Below are 22,745 nucleotides of genomic sequence, written 5' to 3'. Positions count from 1 at the left end.
ATTACTGGTAGAGAAATAGGATTGGTTTCCGTGTGTTGCCCTTGCAACCTGTGACCTAATTAAACTCACTTATTTAGTTCTGGAAGTTCTTTGGTACACTCTTTGGGATTTTCTATATGTGGACAATCATGTCAGTTGTGCATAAAGCCAGCTTTATTTCTTCCTTTCTAACCTGATATGCCTTTTCTTTCTTTGTCTTGCCTCAGTGAACTGGCTAAACGTCCATTACAGAGCTGAACAGGAGGAGTCAGGGCGGACATCTCTACCTTATCGCCAAACTTGGGGGAAAACATTCCGTCTTCCGCCATTAAGTACGATGCGAGCTGCAGGGTTCTTTTGTAGTTTCCCTACATCAGGCCAAGAAAGTTCCCCTCTATTCCTGCTTCACTGACAGTTTTTAATCATAGCTGGCTGTTGACTTCTGTCAAATGCTTTTCTGCATCACTTGATATGATCACATTGTGCGTCTCCTTGGTTGATCTCTGAACGGTGAACCAGTCTCACATTCCTGGGATGAGCTCCATTTGGTCACTAAGTAGTCTTCCCTCTACACGTTACTGGATTTTACTTGTTAATATTTTATGAATGATTTTTATGCCAAAGTTCATGAGGCATACTAGTCTTTAGTTGTTTCTTTTTTTATATTGTCTTTGTCTGGCTTTCGTATCAGGGTGATGTTCAATTCATAAACTGAGTTCAGAAACATTCCCTCTTCTTCTACTTCCTGGAAGAGACTGTGTCGACTTACTGCTTTTCCTTCTTTTTGGTAGAATTCTCCAGTACAACTATCTGGGCCTGAAGATTGCTTTTTGTAAGGTTGACTAAAATGTAGATTTACATTCCAAAACTTTTTTTAAAAGATATTAGGAACAACATTGTAATCTGAGAAAACTTTTACACCAGTAGTTATCACATCACGCCTCACTGCTCTGTCTGGCTAATAGCTCACGTTCCGTTTAACCAGATTTTCCATTCTCTTTACTCCTCTGAACACCCACACGCTTCACATCGCATTGCTACCTATAAATGGCCTGCTTGTCTGCGTCCATCGGGGTCTGGGACCCCACAGGGGGAGGGCTCACTCCTTCCACATCTGGTTCAGAGCAGGTGGGGTCTTGCTCCGTTTTTAACTCTGTTACTACTTGCATCTGTGAAAGGAGGAAGAGAACTTTTGTTACTAGAAAGAAAATAAGCTGCTACCAAGTACAGTAAGTCCCCTATGTACGAACCTTCAAGTTGTGAACTTTCAAAGATGCGAACAGACTATAAACCTATTACAGTACAGTACTATATAGCCAATTGTGTTAGTTGGATACCTAGGCTAACTTTGTTGGACTTATGAACAAATTGGACACGAACTTGCTGTTGGAAAGGAACACGTTTGTATGCAGGGGACTTGCTGTATTCTATTCTCAAACAGAAATGCAGTGGAATGGTAAACTGCCAGACGGTTATATGACAGGCAATAATACGGAAAGAATACTACCAACAAAGTCCTTTGAACTTAATGTGCTTCTAAATGGCTAAAACAAAGGTCAAATTTCCAAAACATTTAAAAATTGAGAGGACCGCTATCTGTGAAATGCTTGTGATTTTCAAAACCGTAATAACTCTACATCCCTGAAGGGAACTGGTACACATGCAGTCTTTCTCGTCTGCCTCTCCTTGTTATCTGTCCTCATGCTGAGTAACGTTGCAGGAAGAGAAGAATAAACAAATAATCCAAGCTTTCTTATCTTGTCACAAAAGCAACTCAAACCCAAGATGCTCCATATTTGTGACAGGGCTGAAATCCTCCCTTACCTATCCTTAAACTCAGGAATACACAAGCTATAAAAATGTTACGGGGACTTCCCTGGTGGCGCAGTGGTTAAGAATCTGCCTGCCAATGCAGGAGACGTGGGTTCGAGCCCTGGTCCGGGAAGATCTCACATGCCGCAGAGCAACTAAGCCCGTGCGCCACAACTACAGAGCCTGCGCTCTAGAGCCCACGAGCCACAACTACTGAGCCCACGTGCCACAACTACTGAAGCCCGCGCACCCTAGAGCCCGCGAGCCACAACTACTGAAGCCTGCACACTCTAGGGCCCGCGTGCTGCAACTACTGAAGCCTGTGCACCTAGAGCCCGTGCTCTGCAACAAGAGAAGCCACCGCAATGAGAAGCCTGTGCACCGCAACGAAGAGTAGCCCCTGCTCACCCCAGACCCAGTGCAGACAAAAAAAACCAAAAAACAAAAGCGACTGACTAAAGCCCAATCAAACACAGTCCTTCTGGAGAGAAGTCTGACAGTATTATAAAAAAAAAGCCTTAAAGGATTTATTTCAGGATTTAAAAAAAATGATCGTGAAAAAAGAGGAATCTAAATGTTCAACCTCGGAGGACCGGCTAAGTAAATGCGGTCTGTCTGTACTGTAGAAGATCAAATGCTTACTGAAAGGAATGCTCACAAGCGGTTCTCCACGTCACGGGAAGTGCTGAGCTGTTACAAGCGAGGCCTTTCCCCCACTGCGCCCAGCCCTGCCCTGGACTCCCTGCATCAGGGCAGGGACCAGCTGGAGGGAGACGGACACGTAACAGGGTGTGTCAGAAGGTGATCACTGCCACGGATGGAGAACAAAGATCAGAGGAAGGGACCGGGAAGCGGGTGGCAGGTGGGGAGCAGGCCGTGGGGGTAACCAGGGCCGGTGGGGGGTCCTCGCAGAAAGCGGGGCGAAGCAAAGACCTGCAGGACGGAGCGGAGCAGAGCCAAGGGGCAACCAGAGCCAGGGCCCCGGGGCAGGCAGAGGTGAGAGCCTGTGAGGTCGTAGGGCCCTCCGGGCAGGGAGTCCACGAGGAGCCACCGCAGGGCCCAGGGACAGCGGGGACATCGTTAGATGTGCATTTGAGAAACAAAATCTCTTGGAAATATCAGAGGACTTCCTGGTGAAGAGAGCAGCCTGAAATAGAGTTCCCTACCTCTAAGAAGCAAAAACACTTAAAACATTTTTTTAAATCAACAAAACCAAAATCACTGCAACAGGAAACATCCCAGGAATGGAACAAAACTGTCCATCAAGGAAAGACCCGACTTGAGAAGGGGACAGGGTCGCAGCTCAGGTCCTACACACCCCCTGAGTCTCACCAAGTGGGGAGTGACAGGTGGGCGAGGCGCCCCAGGCCTGTGGGGGGGTGTCCCTAAACCCTTGAGCAGGGAGCCGGGCGTCATGACCGTCTCCTGCAGGGGCAGGAGACGTACAGACAGCACCGCAGCTGCACCCCACGTGCCATCGGACGGTCCCCTCTGCCACCCACATGCAGGGGAACGAAACCGCACAGCTCCCGCCCAGGCCAGCAACTGGGCAACACGGGAGTCTATGATTATCACCACAACCTTTAAGAGCAACGACACTTACTAACACTGACATTAGAAAGGTGAATTCCCAAGAAACTATGACTTGGGGCCTCAAAATCACTGGCAGCCTCGGTGTCATTCAGGGAACTACTTGAACAATTCTACCCCTAAGCTTTCTGAGCACCCAGATGCAATAAATGCACCAAACGTTCACCATTGAACCTGCACCCTCACGGAAACTAGCTTGCGAATACACAAGGCACTGTCCGTGTTTCAGTACTAGGTCGGCTGACTACTTAGGATGTGGAGCAGAGCGCCCGTGCTCACTTGTTGCCCATCTTGATAGCTGTCTATGCTCAACGTCTGTGTAGCCATCATGGTGAGTGAGTTCTTTATAAAACATCAAATCATCTTGAGTCAAAAGCAAACGGCGTCTGGGAAGACAAAAGCAGAGAAGCATCGGTTAATAACTCAGAGCATTTCTTGTCCCTTATTCCACAGCACCCGTATACCTTTTTAAATACATATCTTCACACGGAGAGTAAAAGCCATCCTCCACACTACGGTATAAGCCAAATCCTACTCAGCAGCCCCGCACCTGCCTGGCGATTGCGTGTCTGCACTTGCCCCAGGCCCGGACACGTTATCACGTCTCCAGGCATTTGGGTTTATTCCTTCACTCACCCAGCAAACACCTAGTAATGTCTACACGTGCGGGACACTGTCCTGGGCCCTGCGGCTTTCCTGGGGCCACAAGGAAGAGGAAGGCCAGGCAGCACACGGAGGGCGTAGGGGCGCTCAGGCAGGGTGACACGACAGAGGGTGAGCACGCAGCTGGCAGGTCACACGGCTGCGTGACGGGGCAGGTGCACTGACACTGAGCCCGGGGAGGCCGACCTCAGGCAGGAAGGACACAGGTGAGCTCAGGGAGGCTGCGCTGGGCATTGGCTCACATCTGCACGCGATGCAAAGGTGGGAACGCTGTCATTCACCTGTCACCACGCACACAGGTAAATGAGACGAGAGAAACCAGGTGGGGATGCCACCCGTGCCCCCCGCAGACAGGAGGACAGTGGAGCCACGTGCAGTGGGACAGCAGAGTTGGGGGGCAGTGGGGGACCCGGGAGCAGGTCACACCCACTCATGGGCCACGTGGAGACTGTGCGCCTTCTTGGGGCGGGGGAGGGAAGCCCCAGGAAAGTCTGACCAGAAGGGCCCTGAGGCTCCCGGCTCGGGACGGTCCCTCTGACGGTGTGCAGGGCAGGTGAGAGACTGTAGGGCCGAGGAGGGCGGAGGCCGTGTGGCCGGGGCCGATGGATGGGAGCACAGGGCGTGCAGATGGCCCGGGATGGGCAGGGGGGCGGGTCCGGGGAGGGTCGACAGTTCCCACCTGAGCCACCGGCAGAGCAGAGCCGCATGTCCCGAGGTGGAGCCAACGGCGGGGAGCGGGGTCTGCGGCCTGGGAGGAGAAAGCGAGAGATGGGACGTTGAAGGTTTGAGACGCTTCTCAATACCCACGAGGGAATTCTGGACGAGCGAGTCTGGGCCACCAGTACCAGCCCGGTAATCGTCAGGGCGTGGCCAGCACGTGCAGCGGTGTAAACGTGTCCTCCAAGTAGCCCAGGTCCTGACCCCCAGGCCCTGCAAGTGGGGCCTTACTTAGAAACAGGGTCTTTACAGGGGTAATCACGTTAGGGGTGTCGAGAGGCGTGTCCTGCCGAGAGGGGGAGGGGAGAGGCGCCGAGGGCGTGGCCACGTGAACCTGTGTGAATCCGAAGCAGCCTGGAGTGGTGCTGACACAGGCCGAGGACACCCAGAGCCGGTCCTGAGCCCAGTGCCGGGAGGGGCCCGAGCTGCTCACCTACAGGCGTCCACCTGACAGTGGCTTCCCAACAGCTGACCTGAACAAAATGCACAGCAGAGGCCCTGGAAGGGCCTCGACCAAGAAGGCAGAGCCACAGCCACGTGGGTCTCGGCTGGGGGCCAACTCTCCACGGTCACTTTCCAGCATCCGGCCGGCCCGCCCCACGAGATGACACTGCGGTCGAGCCCACAGCTGCGGGATCTAGGCAGTGGCGGATCACTCTTCCAACTCTGGGGGCTTTCAAAATGCCCATAATAAATAGTGGGGACAAGTCAACGTTTCATTTTAAAAACATATAGATGTGTAGTCCTTCTCTCTACCAACCTGGTTGAAACTTCAGTATCTGACATAACTTGGTACAACCGTTCTAAAGGAAAAAATTTGAAATTTGCGTCAAAAGCTTTGAAAATACATACTTCCTGTACAATGGAACACCACGCAAGAAGTGGAAAAATAAGAAAAAAAAGGCAACTCCATATGACTAACATTTTGTTGAGTAAAAAGGTGGGGACAGAGTGCCAAGGTCCTACTCCCGCAGGACACCGAAGGCGCCTGGAAGAAGCTGCCAGCAGATGGCGCCGTCCGCTTGAAAGGGTGGTCCAGGCCCGCTGGCAGCCATCTATCTGCAAAGTCCTCAGGTGCTCAATTCCAGGCTGCAGCAAAATGGTCCTCCATGTTGGGGCAGAAACACGGCCTGGCACCTGCAAGCGGGCAAACAGCCCCCAGCAGAATTCACAGGCTCACACATCCCGCAGAGCTGCCTGGGCTTGGGAGGAAGCGCGTGCCCTGGTCCAGGCCTCTGGCAACCTCAGCTACTCAGCTACAGGCCCTCCCAGCCCTGGCCAAGGCAGGCCCAAGACAGAACCTGAGTGACTAAGGGAAACCTACCATTAACTGGGAAATAAAGCATCCAACCCAAGGATGAAAGGTCAGCAGGCTCATCTTTGTTTAGCAAAAGCTCTTCTTTTAGGCGTTGTATGAAAACCAAGGTTAACTTGAGATTTCGAAACAATTAATCCCTAATTCTCTCCCCCATTACACAGAGAAGTAAGCTTCTATTATATTCAAACTCAGCAACAGTGTCCTCACTTCTTTTTTTAAAGGTTATACTCCATTTATGATTATTAAAAAATATTGGCTACATTCCCTGTGCTGTAAAATGTATCCTTGTATCTTATTTATTTTATACCTAGTAGTTTATGTCTCATAATCCCCTACCCCTACCTGCCCTTTCCTTCTCCCCCCTGGTAACCACTAGGTTGTTTTCTATATCTCTGAGTCTGTTTCTGTTTTGTTATAGTCACTAGTTTATTTTATTTCTTAGATTCCACGTATAAAGGAAACGTACAGTATTTGCCTTTCTCTGACTTACTTCACTTACATAACACCCCCCAAGTCCCTCCATGTTGTTGCAAACGGCAGGATTTCACTCTTTTTTATGGCTGAGTCATACTCCATTGTGTAAATATATACCACTTCTTTATACATTCATGTGCTGATGGACACCTCAGTTGCTTCCATATCTTTGCTACTGGAAACAGTGCTGCTATGAACATTTGAATCAGTGTTTTCATTTTCTCCGGATATACGCCCAGGAGTGGGACTGCAGGATCATATGGTAGCTCTATATTTAGTTTTTGGAGGACCCTCCATACTGTTCTCCATAGTGGCTGCACCACTTTACATCCCCAGCAACAGTGCACACGGGTTCCCTTTCCTCCAACTGTCTTCAATTCTTAACGTCACACAAGGCTCTAAAATCCAAGTCAAAGAACTGCCGACCCAACAGGCTTAACAACACCATGGTGTTGAAGGGTGAGACACGGTTTTGTCCATTTTATTTCTACAAGTTTCATCCAGTTAAAAAAGAACACATTTATGGAAACTGTCACTTTGGTACCCTTTCAAGAGTTCCAGCCAGACTTGAAGAAAACACAACTTTCCAATTTTCATGTACAGAAACGTTAAAACTAAAAGTAATTAAAGAAATACAAAATTTAAAATTATACATCCTTTCTCAGCTAGCAATTATTAACTTTAAAACAACAGTGCGCCACTTTGCTAGCAAAGACGAAGTGAAACCCAGCACTCTGCAGGAATCCTAGGTCTCACAAACCGTGTAATTGGTTTGGAAGGCGATTTGACCGTATGTATAGTTACCCATAAAAAAAGTTACACTCTTCTCAAACTCAGCTAAGAAGACAGCATTAGTGTTGCAACCTGAAAGGCAGACAAAAAAATGAAAGGTGAGCCAAATCTAACAGGCAGGTGTTTTAATATCTCTAAGCATCTAGTCAAGGACAACTGACAAGTCAGGGAAGAACCAGAGGCAGACAGACTGGCTGAGTACCACCAGGTGGAGAAGGCCTTCCTGCTCAGAGCAGACGGTGAGTCTGGGAAGGTCCAGGACGGCTCAGTCTGCAGAGACAGGAAGAGGAGGTGCAGCATGCGGGTCAGACGGTGGAGGGGGCCCCAGGTCAGCAGCACCCCAGCTCCCCTCATCCCAGCCCACGTGGTCCCTGAGATGAGAAGCCCGACTCGCCTGAGATGACTTCCTTCCTGCCTTAGTGGTGTCTCTAAGCCCTGTGGGAGATTTAGATTTTAATATTTTTGTGTTTAGCTTCAGAATAATCTATGTATTTGACATTTAAGTTGTGTGCAGTACGCAAGAAATTTTGGCAAATTAATCTTAGGTTTTAGCCTTGATTCCAGTTTAAAAGTATAACTGAGTTACTGATTTTACACATTTCTTTTTTAGTGAAAAGGCACAAGAAATTTACTAAGATTGTAAACATTACTTCATTTATGCAAGTTTACCGACTGCCAGGGTCTATTCTAGGTCCTGAGGGTGCAGCAGTGAGGAAAACCAAGTTCCTCATCCGACGAACGTCACTTCCTGGTAGAAGGTCTGGAAAGTTTGAGAACTTGAGATTCACTACATGTGCAATTTTAAGTTACTAGATCTACTGAGAAGGTTTTATTTATTTGGTCACATATTTAAGGTGCTTAAAACAAAAAGTGTATCTACTAAACTTAAAACGGGTTCAAAATGCATAAGATTTAAGTTGTATATGGGACTGATCATTAAAAATGGTGCATGTAGTCTGATCATCTTGAGTTGATCAAAGGCTGTCTTATGGGTGAAAGATCAAAATTTACTAAACTTATAAAGAGAAAAATGAAATCTATAAATTCTAACATAAAAGCATAGAGAGAAAAACAGGGCTGTAGCTTTGTAGCCTTAATAAATGTTGATTTAAAAATAACCTCAGGGCTTCCCTGGTGGCGCACTGGTTGAGAGTCCGCCTGCCGATGCGGGGGACACGGGTTCGTGCCCCGGTCCGGGAGGATCCCGCGTGCCGCGGAGCGGCTGGGCTCATGAGCCGTGGCTGCTGGGCCTGCGCGTCCAGAGCCTGTGCTTCGCGGCGGGATAGGCCACGGCAGTGAGAGGCCCGCGTACCGCAAAAAGAGAAAAATAAAAAAATAAAATAAATAAATAAAAATAACCTCAAATAATCTCTTCTCAAAAGAGAAAAGCTCAAAAGCCTCATTTCAAAGGGCATTAAAAACTCACGGCAAGCAGAACAACTAAGCCCGTGTGCCACAACTACTGAGCCCACGAGCCACAACTACTGAATCCCACAAGCCACAACTACTGAGCCCACACACCTAGAGCCCGTGCTCCTCAACAAGAGAAGCCACCGCAATGAGAAGCCTGGGCAGGGCAACGAAGAGTAGCCCCCGCTCGCCGCAACTAGAGAAAGCCCGCACGCAGCAACGAAGACCCAATGCAGCCAAAAATAAAAGAAATTAATTTTAAAAAAAAAAAGAATGAAGCCTTTTGTTTAAAAAAAAAAAAAAACTCATGGCAAGAAAGTCAGAGGCAAATAATGTTTCTTATCCACATTGATAGAAAAGAGAACAAGAACCTACACGTCATCCATAGGGGAATGGTGAAATCCATTACGGTTCCAACCATCAATCACGAACATGAAGGTTAAGTCCAAGGAAAAAGTCTCATGGGTGCTGTCAAATGGAAAAGCAGGGCACACAATCTGCTGTGCACGTAACTGTGCCTCTCATTCAATCCACAAATGTTTACTGAAAGTCTTCTCTGGGCCAAGCTCTGTTCTAAATGCTGGGTATGGAGCAGCAAACCAAACAGTCCCTGCTGTCAAGAAACAACTTTACAGGCTTCCCTGGTGGCGCAGTGGTTGAGAGTCCGCCTGCCGATGCAGGGGACGCGGGTTTGTGCCCTGGTCCGGGAAGATCCCACATGCCGCGGAGCGGCTGGGCCCGTGAGCCATGGCCGCTGAGCCTGCGCGTCCGGAGCCTGTGCTCCGCAACGGGAGAGGCCACAACAGTCAGAGGTCCGCGTACCGGGAAAAAAAAAGAAACAACTTTACAACAATGTTGAAAAAGTATTTGGAAATTAATGTGGGGAGAAGAGACAGCTCTCTAGGACCAAGAGCGTGGGGTCCTCTCCTACATCCTTTATTAAGTTTGATGGTCCGGGGACTTCCGTGGTGGCGCAGTGGTTAAGAATCCGCCTGCCAGTGCAGGGGGCAAGGGTTTGAGCCCTGGTCCGGGAAGATCCCACATGCTGCGGAGCAACTAAGCCCGTGCACCACAACTACTGAGCCTGCGCTCTAGAGCCCTCGAGCCACAACTACTGAAGCCCATGCACCTAGAGCCCGTGCTCCGCAACAAGAGAAGCCACCACAATGAGAAGCCCGCTCACCGCAACCAAGAGCAGCCCCCGCTCGCCGCAACTAAAAAAAGCCTGCGTGCAGCAACGAAGACCCAACGCAGCCAAAAATAAAAAATAAATAAATTTATTTAAAAAATAAAATATAATTTTAAAAGTTTGATGGTCCTCTCTGTGGAGGTCTTCTGTAGCCCTGGTTAATTAATCCTGAAACACATCATGGTTTTTCTTGCTACTGTCAAAAGTATCTCATTGTCACTATACTTTCTGGTGGACTGCTGGGTGAGAGATGCCCCCAGTCTGCGCAGGCTAACCTTGCACCCGCCAACCTTCCTAACAGCTCATGGAGAGGCTGCTGGTGTTTCTCAGCACACGCAGATGCAATCCCAATCAAGATTCCTGCTGTTTCTGAAAAACTCAAAAAATTGGAAAACATCCTACAAGGCCACAGGTAACAACTAAGAAGTGGCTAACGGCACAAGAACAGGTAAACAGGCCAATGGAACAGCAGAAGTGAGACGCTGGACTCGTCAGGGCTGGAAGGAAAAGTACCAAAGATGCAAAAAGCTTTGGAATTTTGATGCTTTTACAAACACCTCTCTGTACTCATCAATTGCTGCGAAGTGCTGGTGAACGCGGGCTTTTGGTGTTGCTACACACACACACTGTACGTGGGCAACCACGCGCTCCCGCTCAGCCACGGGCACGCGGACTCTCGGCCACCTGGGCGGGCCAAGCAGAAGCTCCCGCAAGATCAGAGCTCTGCATCAGAGTCCTGTTTACGGGGCCCACGCTAACGCAGAAAGGCACAGAGAACTGGTCCAGGAGGGTCCATCTTCATTTGCACTGCCAGCATCACAGCGGGGCTTAGTGAGGGCAGGAAGGAAAACGAGGGAGGAGATATCTCCCAGGGTCTATATATGTGCAGACCTAAGTGAGGCACTTTTAGAGCACATCCCCAAACTGCGACACTCCTCCCGAGATGGGGGTCTTTGTTCCCTCCTCTTCAACGTGGCCTACGCTCAGCGACTTGCTGGGAAGCAGGAGAGCGCATCCGGAGCAACGCTGTGTGACTCCAGGGCTGCGGAAGCTCCCGCCGCCATGTTCACCGGGACACTCACTTCCGGAGCCCCGAGAAGTAAGAAGTCTGACTAAACAAAGCGCCCCCTGCGCTCACTGTGAGGAAGCCCAGGCCACAGCGAGAGTCCACGCAGAGGTGCTGTGCTCAGCAGCCCAGCTCACGTCCCAGCTAACAGGCAGCAGCAACTTGCAGATTTGAGGAAACCCTTCCAAAAGACTCCAGCCCTCAGCCACCCAGCCATCCACGGCCCGGCGCCCTCCAAGCTGAGGACCCCAACCTTGTGGGGCAGAGACGGGCCGGTCCCACCGCAGCCCTTCCAAACTCCTGGCCCCCAGGCCCGTGAGCAGAGTGAGGTGTGCAGCCTCCTGTGCCCCCGCCAGTAGGGACCGGAGCGCTCGGCAGTCTCTGGAGCCCTGCTGATGAGCAAACAGGTGCAAAGAGGTGGAGCGCCTTTGAGAGGCCGATCTGTCTGGCTCCCAGGCCCTGCCATTCCCCTATGTGCTATTTCAGAGAACACAACAGAACTCTGTCTAGTAAAAATTAATAAACAGAACCCTTAATTAAATAGAGTTGGGGGCTTCCCTGGTGGCACAGTGGCTGGGAGTCCGCCTGCCGATGCGGGGGACGCGGGTTCGTGCCCTGGTCCGGGAGGATCCCGCGTGCCGCAGAGCGGCTGGGCCCGTGGGCCGTGGCCGCTGGGCCTGCGCGTCCGGGGCCTGTGCTCCGCGATGGGAGAGGCCACAACGGTGAGAGGCCCGCGTACCGCAAAAAAAAAAAAAAAAAAAATAGAGTTGGGAGGCCATTAGGCGCACTCCCACACCCCGACGGTAGGGCCACCCGACAGAAAGTGGACAGACTCCTCTTCCCGCCTGGCAAGGCCTCAGCCCAGGAGACGCTGCCCCAGCCCAGCCCAGCAGGGAAAAGCCGCCGGAGGGACCCATTCCTCCGGCGGACTCTCGACTCCAGAGTCAAGCTCTTTAAAAGAGCTCTCCTCTCCTGGCCACGCAGGGACTTGCACGGGCGCCCCATGGTTGCAGACCCCAGATTTCAATTCTTTGTTGGTCCCGAATAAACCCATTTTGCTGGAGAAGTAACCAGCAGTCTATCTGTTTTATGGCAACCGTTTCTAAGATAACTGTAGAACTCACAAGGAAATCAGGCAAATGTTTGACAATCTGACAGCTCTGATGCCTACAGATGTTAATTACCTCAAGTCAATCTATGAATTATAGTGTCATTCAAAACGGGAAACACTAAGAGAATGGATGAAGAAGGTGAACCACCAGGTACGCACCACAAATGACCTCCAGTCATGTAACATTCAACGCTGCACACACAGGTAACTCTGCTTTGCAAACAGTAACGAGTCTAAAGAAAATGACGGCCTGGTGCTAAGTGTACAAGTGGCATCTCCCAGTAACAGCCAAGGTTTGCAAGTCAGACATCTCCAAAATATCGTAACAATTACTGAAAAGGAAAGGAACTCCTCCTTCCTGCCCGATCAACATGTATGAGAAAGACATGATGCAGCCACCGTATGTTGCCAGCACATGGTAACGATACTACCCATGAGCATGTAAGAGTTGAAATGCTGGGCGATGAAGACCCCAATTGCAACCGTAAAGTTTATTTTCCAGAATTTCACTTTGGAGAAGAGCCATCTGGTGGTGTTGATCCAACAACTAAGCTTACAGAACAATCACCAACCATCACACCTCCATCCCCTGAGCTCCCCGTAATGCCTCCGGACCTCTCCCCCATGGCCACTCTTCCGAACCCCACCCGTCCCCCAAGTCCATTCTCCACACTGCAGCCCCAGTGATGGGGTTTCTTAAGGCTTTGCTGCTTTCCCTCTGCTATCAATTTTCAGAGTAACGTGCTGGTTCCCTAGCGTTCTCAAATAGTGACCAGTGAGGCTGTGATCCACGGGTTTAAACATGTAAAAAATAAGTACAGGGCTTCTCTGGTGGCGCAGTGGTTGAGAGTCCGCCTGCCGATGCAGGGGACACGGGTTCGTGCCCCGGTCTGGGAAGATCCCACATGCCGCGGAGCGGCTGGGCCCGTGAGCCATGGCCGCTAGGCCTGCGCGTCCGGAGCCTGTGCTCCGCAACGGGAGAGGCCACAAGAGTGAGAGGCCCGCGTACCGCAAAAAAAAAAAATAATAAGTACAGCTTTTTTATATATGTATATATTTTCTGATGTTCCAAATTATCCCATCTTTTTCCAATGTAAGCCCCTTCAGTTACCTCCTGCAGCTTTTAACGCACTCTACTAATTCTTTTTTTTTTTTTTTTTTTGCGGTACGCAGGCCTCCCACCGCTGTGGCCCCTCCCGCCGCGGAGCACAGGCTCCGGACGCGCAGGCCCAGCAGCCATGGCTCACGGGCCCAGCCGCTCCGCGGCACGTGGGATCCTCCCGGACCGGGGCACGAACCCGTGTGCCCTGCATCGGCAGGCGGACTCTCAACCACTGCGTCACCAGGGAAGCCCTTTTTCTTCTTTTTTTTTTTGTGGTACGCGGGCCTCTCACTGTTGTGGCCTCTCCCGTTGCGGAGCACAGGCTCCGGACGCGCAGGCTCAGCGGCCATGGCTCACGGGCCCAGCCGCTCCGCGGCATGTGAGATCTTCCCGGACCCGGGCACGAACCCACGTCCCCTGCATCGGCAGGCGGACACTCAACCACTGCGCCACCAGGGAAGCCCTCTAGTAATTCTTGATAGCTTTCTTGCTTTCAGGTAAAACGAGATACTCCAGGCTCATATTGTTTATTTTCTATGTCAAACCCAGACTTTGCCATTGATCCAAGGGGCTTTGATTCCAATGGGAAATGATACGTAGAAACCACAATCCAGGTGCTGTGTGCTCATTGCTACTGGTTGGTCACTGTTTCTAACCTTTCCAATGGACAGGGATAAGAAATGTTTTCTCATAAAAATTTTGTACAAAAAAAAAAAAAAAAATTTTGTACAAACAAAATAACACGGATACCTCCAATTCAAATTTGGGATTACAGGGTACTTACTTTACTTCAAATTAATATTTGTATATCTCTTTTCTTACCCTGAAAATAATTTCCAAATGACAGTAACATAATGACCTATTTATCACTTTATATGTGTGTGTGTGTATATATATATATAGTTTCAAAATAATATGAATATTACTACTAACAATACAGGTACTAAAAATTGTTTAAGATTTCTTTGTAGTTTCTTTGTCTTTAGGATTTATCCCACTAGGATAGATGTACAATCCAAGTTGTTTTGAAGTCACTGGAAATAATAATTCTCTGTGTACTTAAGCCACCAATCCAATTCCTAGTTAGGTTCTTGTTCTTTCTTTCTTTCTTTTTTTTTTTTTTGGCTGTGCTGGGTCTTTGTTGCTGTGCGTGGGCTTTCTCTAGTTGCGGCGAGCGGGGGCTACTCTTCGTTCGTTTTGGTTCGTGTGCTTCTCATTGTGGTGGCTTCCCTTGCTGCAGAGCACGGGGTCTAAGTGCACAGGTTTCAGTAGTTGTGGTGCACGGGTTTAGTTGCTCCGGGACATGTGGGCTCATCCCGGACCAGAGATCGAACCCATGTCCCCTGCGTTGGCAGGCGGATTCTTAACCACTGGACCACCAGGGAAGTCCTCTTTTCTTTTTTTTTTAAGTATAATTTCCATGTTATTGTGTTTTTAGAGAATAGTATTTCTTCAGTCTTTAAGGACTTAGCTCCTTACTTGGGCTCTGGTGGAGGCCATGGGGCAGCACCCGCAGGTCTAAGTCAGGGTGGGAGTGTTCCAACCTTCTGGCTTCCCGAGAACCATTCTTGACTACCATGCTGTGCTCACACAGTAACGTACTTTCACATATAGCTTGGGAAGCACACAGGTGTCGAAAACACTTGCTTCGGAAAAGTCCCTGACGGCTTCGGCCTTTACTATGTTCCGAATGACGAACTTCTTAATGGGCTTATTCTTGGGCATGCATTGGGCACAGCTGGCTCGGCCCCTTTTGACATGACCATTTTTCCTTCTTTTCTTGGTCATCTTAGAAGCAAGGAGGCAAGGGAGCCCTAGTTAGATTCTTTTGATTCATTTTGCTTTAATTTTTAGGTAGTCCTCCCCCCTCCTTTTGATTTAATTTTACTATAGAAGATACGTTTGAAACCTAATCTATAACCCTGTCCCCTCCCTCTCCAATAAGGAACTCATTTTAATAGTCTGGGGTTTAAGCTTTTTTATCATAAGCAAATAGTCATACCCTCTCTCAGATAAGAGTGCACACTCTTCTCAGCTCCGGGCCTTCCTTTTCTCACTTACCACATCCTAAAGGTGCTTCCCAGCAGGCTGTCATCACCTTCACTCCTGTTTACAGCTGCAGAGTGAGTACTACAGGTGTAGCAGACTCAGTGCAGTTATTTAACCAGCCCCTCTGTGGACATGGGTGTGTTTCCAAGTCTTCAAAGGGATCTTCTGGAAACCCAAATCTGATCAAGACACACCCACTTAAAACCCTTCAGAGGATTCCCACTGCCTACAAGATACAGATGATAACTTGTAAGGCAGCATGACTGGGTCATTACTGTGCTCCTCCCTCCCCGCCCCCCATCGCCTCACTCTCTGCACCGCAAGCATACCAGGCCCTTCCAGGTTCTTCAGAGCCCTGGGCTTCCCCCAACCCCCAAAGCCTCTGAGCACAGTTCCCGCCCCTATCTGGACTGGTCACCCTAATCCTCGTCCCCTCGCCCACTCCTGTTCCCCTGGACCATTCACATCAGTCATCCCCATCTTAGAAGAGCTGCCCCTGACCTCCGACCCACATCTCAGAGCAAAACACGCCTCCCTTTTACAGTCTTTCCTACAGCTGTAATCTTACATTATTCCGATGGGCCTCGGATTAACCTGTGCCTTTACTACTTCCTGGCAGGAAGGAGCCGTGTCTATTTTGTTCACCATTATACTCCCCACCGCCGTGGCAATGTCTAGTACACAGCAGGTGCACAGTAATTTTGTTAGTGAATGGCTGTTACATTTAACACAGTAAGTATCTGTTCCATGAAAATCTGACCTAACTCACGCCAGTGCCTTTCTAAAATGATAAATCTTGGGACTTCCCTGGTGGCACAGTAGTTAAGAATCCGCCTGCCAACGCAAGGGACACGGGTTCGAGTCCTGGTCCGGGAAGATCCCATATGCCGCAGAGCAACTAAGCCCGTGCGCCACAACTACCGAGCCTGCGCTCCAGAGCCCACGAGCCACAACTACTGAGCCTGCATGCCACAACTACTGAAGCCCGCACATCTAGAGCCCGTGCTCCACAACAAGAGAAGCCATTGCAATGAGAAGCCCGTGCACCACAACAAAGAGTAGCCCCCGCTCACCACAACTAGAGAAAGCCTGTGCGCAGCAACGAAGACCCAACACAGCCATAAATAAATAAATAAAAATTTTTAAAAAAAGAATTACTAAAAAAAATTTAAAAAGATAAATCTTGACTACCTTTCTCCATTTCATCTAAAGTTGCTGGTCTGTACAAGTTTTCTACCTCCAAGTTCAATTCTTATTTATTTATTTATTTAGTTGCACTGGGTCTTAGTTGTGGCAGGCGGACTCCTTAGCTGCGGCATGCAAACTCTCAGTTGCGGCATGCGTGTGGGATCTAGTTCCCTAACCAGGGATCGAACCTGGGCCCCCTGCATTGGGAGCTCGGGGTCTTATCCACTGCGTAACCATGGAAGTCCCTCCAAGGTCAATTCTGATCATTTATATCTTCTTCATAAACTATCCACAGCTTTTCAGATTTACTGCCATCAAATTGTACATGGATGTTCTCACTTGTAAAATTTTCATATTTGTAGTCATATCCCTTTTTATTTTTTTTTTAATTTATTAATTTATTTTTGGCTGTGTTGGGTCTTCATTGCTGCGCGTGGGCCTTCTCTAGTTGCTGCGAGCAGGGGCTACTCTTCGTTGCAGTGCACGGGCTTCTCATTGCGGAGCACAGGCTCTAGGCGCGCAGGCTCAGTAGTTGTGGCGCACGGGCTTAGTTGCTCCGTGGCATGTGGGATCTTCCCGGACCAGGGCTCGAACCCGTGTCCCCTGCACTGGCAGGCGGATTCTTAACCACTGCACCACCAGGGAGGTCCCCATCTTCTTTTTCCTCTAAAATGTACTATGTATGGCTCTAGGGCTGTACAAAAACAGGCCACAGTGGGACGTGGCCCATAGGCCTGCAGTTTGCCAACCCCAGGCCTAAAGTTTAGCTGTCCCAAGAGACATGTTGTACTTGACAAATATAACCCCAGCTACAGCGCACTCTCTAACTCAGTTTCGGTGATGTCAAGTCTCTTGCACTTTTCATTTAATCCACACACATGCTGGTGCGTCCAGGCAGCTCCCTCCCTCCCAGGCTGCCACGCCCACCCAGCTAGGCTTCAGTTTCCCCAGCAGGGCACCTCCCCAGCTGCTCTCAGAAGCTGCTCTAAGAGTTCCACCAATTCCACTAACCGAGAAACACAGGAAATTCTGGGGTAATTTCAGTCTTAGTGGCTGTGAGAGCCGGTTATGAAGCCAGAAAACGGCTGGGAGACAATATAAACTATATCTCTAGATTTTAGGGGGCAGCTGCTTATCTTTCCCAGAACATTTAATTGATGATCCTTTTCTAAACCAAACCTGTGCACTAATAAAGCTAAGAAAGCTGTCAAGGAACCCAAGACTCTCAAAATTCTATATTCAGAAAACCAGATCCTTTCCGAGACACCATGCAGGACACCAGCTGTACGTCACTACAGTGCAATCAGTTTTCCTCCTGTGTGTGGGGTTGAGGTGACTGCCACTCGAGAACACCAGCCAAGTGTCCCCTGCCTTCTGTCCTGGCTCCATGTCCCATCCCAGGGCGGTGTTCAGTCAAGAACTCATTCTGAGGAAAACATTTAGCAAGATATCACTTTATTTTTCAAGCAAGATTTTGGGAGGTACCACTTGAAGTTTAATATTCAAATAAAATCAGGCGTTAAATCCTATTAAAATCTATCCCCCCAAAATATTTCCAAGCCAACCACCTATGTCCCCAAGAGACACAGCAAAATTCTAACAACAAAGGTGTTTAATGGTTTCAGAACCCATTTCAGTAAATTCCGGGCTGAATGGCCTTTCACAGCTGATAGATTCGATTCACACCACAGCTCTGTCTTTAGGGCCATGACTATCACCGGCATCACTAAACACTGCTATTTAAAACTTTCATGACATACTTGCTACTGACGGTCAATGAATATGTCGTAGGAAAAACAGGAACCCCCACCCTTCAAGGCAAGGGCTCTTTCTTGGGACCATCTTTTCCCTAGGGCACCGTCTGAGCTCAGGGACAGAGCACCGTGGACGTCGGCCTGGCAGCACCATCCCTATCCTGATCGGGCTGGCGCTCAGCTTGGCAGCCCAGAGGATGATCAAATAAACATGGGAAACAACAAGACCTAAACGCTTGAAAGGCTTCACAACATCGGGCACGGCCAGAAAATAAAGAGACTGTAGGCAAATATTTAAAATGAGAAATGTGTCAATTATGTAAATACATGAAAACATATGTAATAACACTGACTAAAAACACAACTCAAAGGAGCTGAACTGATGAATTTGTAAAAATTTATGCCCATCCCATGAAACTCGGGTTCCACACAAGGCATTTTGGGAAATGCCATTCTAGGTCAGTACTTCTCGACCAGGGGGGATTTTTGTCCCCCAGAAAACACTTGGTGATAGCTGAAGACATTTTTGGTCATCACAACTGGGGGTGGGGGTTCCTCTGGTGTCTGCTAAAATCCCACAACGCACAGGACACGAAGTACCCAGCCCCAAATGTCAGCGGGGCCCCAGCTTTGAACGCCTGCCGTAGAGGATCACAGGGGTGTTTCACTTAGGCTGCAATAAATTGTACTGAAATAAATATTTGTTTTATAGGGTTCTTTTTTATTTATTTATTTTTGGCTGCGTTGGGTCTTCGTTGCTGCGCGCGGGCTTTCTCCAGTTGTGGCAAGCAGGGGCTACTCTTCGTTGTGATGCGCGGGCTTCTCATTTCTCATTGTGGTGGCTTCTCTTGTTGTGGAGCATGGGCTCTAGGCACACGGGCTTCAGTAGTTGTGGCACGTGGGCTCAGTAGTTGTGGCTCGCGGGCTCCAGAGCGCAGGCTCAGTAGTTGTAGCACACGGGCTTAGTTGCTCTGCAGCATGTGGGATCTTCCCGGACCAGGGCTCGAACCCGTGTCCCCTGCATTGGCAGGCGTATTCTTAACCACTGCACCACCAGGGAAGCCCACGTATTTGTTTTTAAAAAAAACTGTGCACAAACACATAACTGAACTTAGACTATCGCAAAGTTAAATTCCTGATTTTTAATGCAAAAAAAAAAAAATACAAACTTTGGGGGCTTCCCTGGTGGCGCAGTGGTTGAGAGTCCGCCTGCGGACGCAGGGGACACGGGTTCGTGTCCCGGTCCGGGAAGATCCCACATGCCGTGGAGCGGCTGGGCCCGTGAGCCATGGCCGCTGAGCCTGCGCGTCCGGAGCCTGGGCTCCACAACGGGAGAGGCCATGACAGTGAGAGACCCATGTACCGCAAAAAAAAAAAAAATACAAACTTTGGTAAAATGTCTCAGACAACATGTGACATATAGTGAGGGCTTGCCAAACTCTCGTGAAGGCATTATCTCTGCAAGTCCGATCAGACTGTTCAGGAAGCTGCGATCACAATTCCTACCATCCACAGTCCCTTCCGAGTGACCCCACCCACCACTGCAGACCCTGCTGAAAGGAGCCCACCCCTCCCTGGGGAGAGCTCAGGGACCAGGAGCCCCTGGAGCCCAGGTGAGCACCTGGGAGACACGGTGGAAGGCGAGAGAGCTGTCACCCTGTCTCCAGGATGTGTGCTGGGAAACAGGAAGAGGATGAGATGGGCAGAGCTGGGAAACGGAGAACATGTAGCAGACAGTGTGCAGAAGCAGTCAGTCGTTAAGAGCAACAGTGGAAGTGAACAGGGAAGGTCAAGACCAGGGTGGCAGCCGGATCCCGCCAGGGCCCAAGCCGCAGTTCCATCAGCCCCAAGGCCCAGCACTACCTTGGTCCCTGGACCCCGCTGGATTCCTTTTTTCCTTATTCCTGTGTGACCCTAAACCCCCGGACTGGAAGTCGGCCCGCTCCCTGCCGTCCTGGGGCCTGACTACAACAGCCAGGCGTCCATCAAAGACAGACACAAACGATAAAGGCAATTCCCACCACGTGCCCTGCAGCCTGCCACCAACAAGGCTCTGCTAGGCCAGAGGTTACACCAAATGACACACACCATTTGGGTGGCAGGGTCGCCCTGAACAGAAATAATCCCCCAGACAGGAGCGCATCACCCCATACTGAGCAGCTCACCCTGAGGGGAGGGATGACAAGGCCTGCTGCTGGACCCGTCAGGACGAGCACACGCCAACACTGAAGGGAAGACTCAAGACAAAGGGCATCTGAAAGGTTCACTAACTCACTGGCCCTCAATCCTGCAACGTGACTGATCAGTACTTTTCAAGATTCTGACAAAGCTGTAGGACCCTTTTCCCCAAGGAATCCTAGATGGAAAGAAGCAGCTGCTCTGTCCCCTCCCCAAGTCCCCCAGTCGCATCCTCAGGGCCACAGTGCTTCTGCATCAGGAGTCTACAACCACCTCGTCAGACGGCAGGTCTGCTGGGTCAGTACCAGGCCCTCTGTGAGTGAAACTCCCAGAAACAGTGACTAGACCAGCGGGGCTGACACACCGACACTAGGCGCGGCTGCTGGCGAGGGCACAGCAGCTAGGCGCCCTGTCCACTCGCTGGAGGGCAGACAGCACGGCCGGAGGGGCCTCATTTGATGCGGCCCTTTGCAGCCAGCCCTTTCCAACCAAACAACCATGCCTCCCAGCCCTTGAATGTTTATTCTAACAATTTCCAAACTGAACCTTTTCTACACTATATTTCACTTTCCACGTCTTCCTAAACAGATTGTACAAGACAGAACAGTAACCCATCACAGTTGTGAGTCATCACAACTGCTGTCAGGCAGTAAACCCACGTGGCCTCACCCCACCATGACCCCACACTGTGAAGCTCTGGGTTCCCTCGCTGCACTGTTTTTACTTCCTCGTCACCCTTGCCATCAGTATAACCACGTGAAGAAGGAAGAAGGAGGCACATACATATTCCTACTAAGGGATGGGCTGAGAGTAAACAGCCTTCCAGTGCAGAGGTCCTTAACTTGGTCTCTGTGAACCTGAATGAGAAAAAAAATCACATCTTTATTTGCAATAACATCTGGCTGAAATTTAACACTCACTCAATTCCACCGGCAGACGTGAAATCCTGGAGAGCACCTGTGACTTCTTCACCAACAGAAACCGCAGGTATTTGCACAAAGCATTAGCATCATATACTCAAGAAGAAATTATTAGAGCCAGTGTTCAATCTGTTACTAAGTGAGCTACTAAAAAGCATGTAAAGAAATTTATCACCAGTTTGGTTCAGTATTTTGATAACTGTATTTCAGTGTAATAGGTTCTCTTCTTGATCCTCTCTTATTTTTTCTAAACCATTTGTAGGAGGAGAGGAGGGGTCTGGAGACGAGCAGAGCGCAGGGAAAGGTCCCCTGGGGCGCATGATTTGCATCAGTCCAGAAGTTTCAAGGTTTTCTTCTAAACAGTTTCAATTAGTTTGAAACAAAAGCGAAAGTTATAACCAGAATGTTACCTTTCACTAATCCTAAGTAATACTTTCCTGAAGTCACAACACACTGATATGGAAATGTAAATGCAGGACACTGAGGACAGCTGTTTACACCCAGTTCCATTAGTGCTGACACTTAAATCCTCAGCACAGAACGTTAATCTTCCGAATCGTACTTCACCTACCATATTTCAATTCCCACTTGTAAATCTCTGAAGCAGGAAGAGTCCTTCCACTGCTGCCTTCCGAAAGCCCTGTGTCAGTCAATATCACACAGCCGTGCATCGCTGATTCAACCAAATACTGTAACTCAACGATCTACATACCACTCTCCACGCTCGGTAAATTAAGAAAAAAAATGATGCGAGGCAGATCTGAGTCAGTGAGCCATCTTCCAAATGCAGGTACAACTAGACTTGAGAGTATCACCAATGACTGACTGGCAAAATGTTTACATTTCACTGCGATTCTTCCATACAATATTCAAAATACTTCATATAAAATTATGTATTATATAAATACATAAATCCCTTTTCAATATGTCAGGAAAAATCATACAAGTATACCCAACGAAAGCTGAGAGTTTCATTTACCATAAAGTAGAAAGCACTCCCTTCCTAAGGAAAAACCAGTAGTTTCTATTAAAAACTAAGTCTTGGGGCTTCCCTGGTGGCGCAGTGGTTGAGAGTCCACCTGCCGATGCAGGGGACACAGGTTCGTGCCCCGGTCCGGGAAGATCCCACATGCCACGGAGCGGCTGGGCCCGTGAGCCATGGCCGCTGAGCCTGCGCGTCCAGAGCCTGTGCTCCGCAACGGGAGAGGCCACAACAGTGGGAGGCCCGCGTACCGCAAAAAAACAAAAACAAAAAAACCTAAGTCTTGGGATCAAAATTAATTTCAACCCTCTTACGAATGGCAAATCTATCCTGGATGGTTGCAGGTGTGCGATCAAATTTACCAAATGCATATTCGCGCATGTATAGGTATCCCCCCCGCAAGGATCTGCCTTCTGCCCTTACCCGCGCCCCCAGTCCGCCCCGCCCCGCG

At 49.4% G+C, this 22,745-nt stretch overlaps 1 protein-coding gene across 3 annotated transcripts in view; it reads right to left on the bottom strand.

Moving 5' to 3' along the window:
* The window catches only part of PKNOX1 (PBX/knotted 1 homeobox 1), a 47,810-nt gene that overhangs the window by 24,058 nt on the left and 1,007 nt on the right, over window positions 1-22,745 (bottom strand). For 2 of the 3 annotated variants that reach the window (XM_082655233.1, XM_082655235.1), the window contains exons 2-4: window positions 4,724-4,792; window positions 3,661-3,767; window positions 1,021-1,148 (exon numbers count right to left, since the gene is read on the bottom strand). In XM_082655233.1, coding sequence (XP_082511359.1) covers window positions 1,021-1,148; window positions 3,661-3,711 — 179 coding nt within the window. In that variant the 5' untranslated portion in view covers window positions 3,712-3,767; window positions 4,724-4,792. The remainder of the gene's footprint in view (window positions 1-1,020; window positions 1,149-3,660; window positions 3,768-4,723; window positions 4,793-22,745) is intronic. The other variant, XM_082655234.1, reaches the window with a different exon arrangement.

The sequence above is a fragment of the Grampus griseus genome (genome assembly GCF_964374135.1).
Source record: "Grampus griseus genome assembly, chromosome: 5".
NCBI classification, from domain to species: Eukaryota; Metazoa; Chordata; class Mammalia; order Artiodactyla; family Delphinidae; genus Grampus; species Grampus griseus.
Note: the sequence above shows the minus strand (reverse complement) of the source record. Positions and strands in the feature narration are given on the sequence as shown.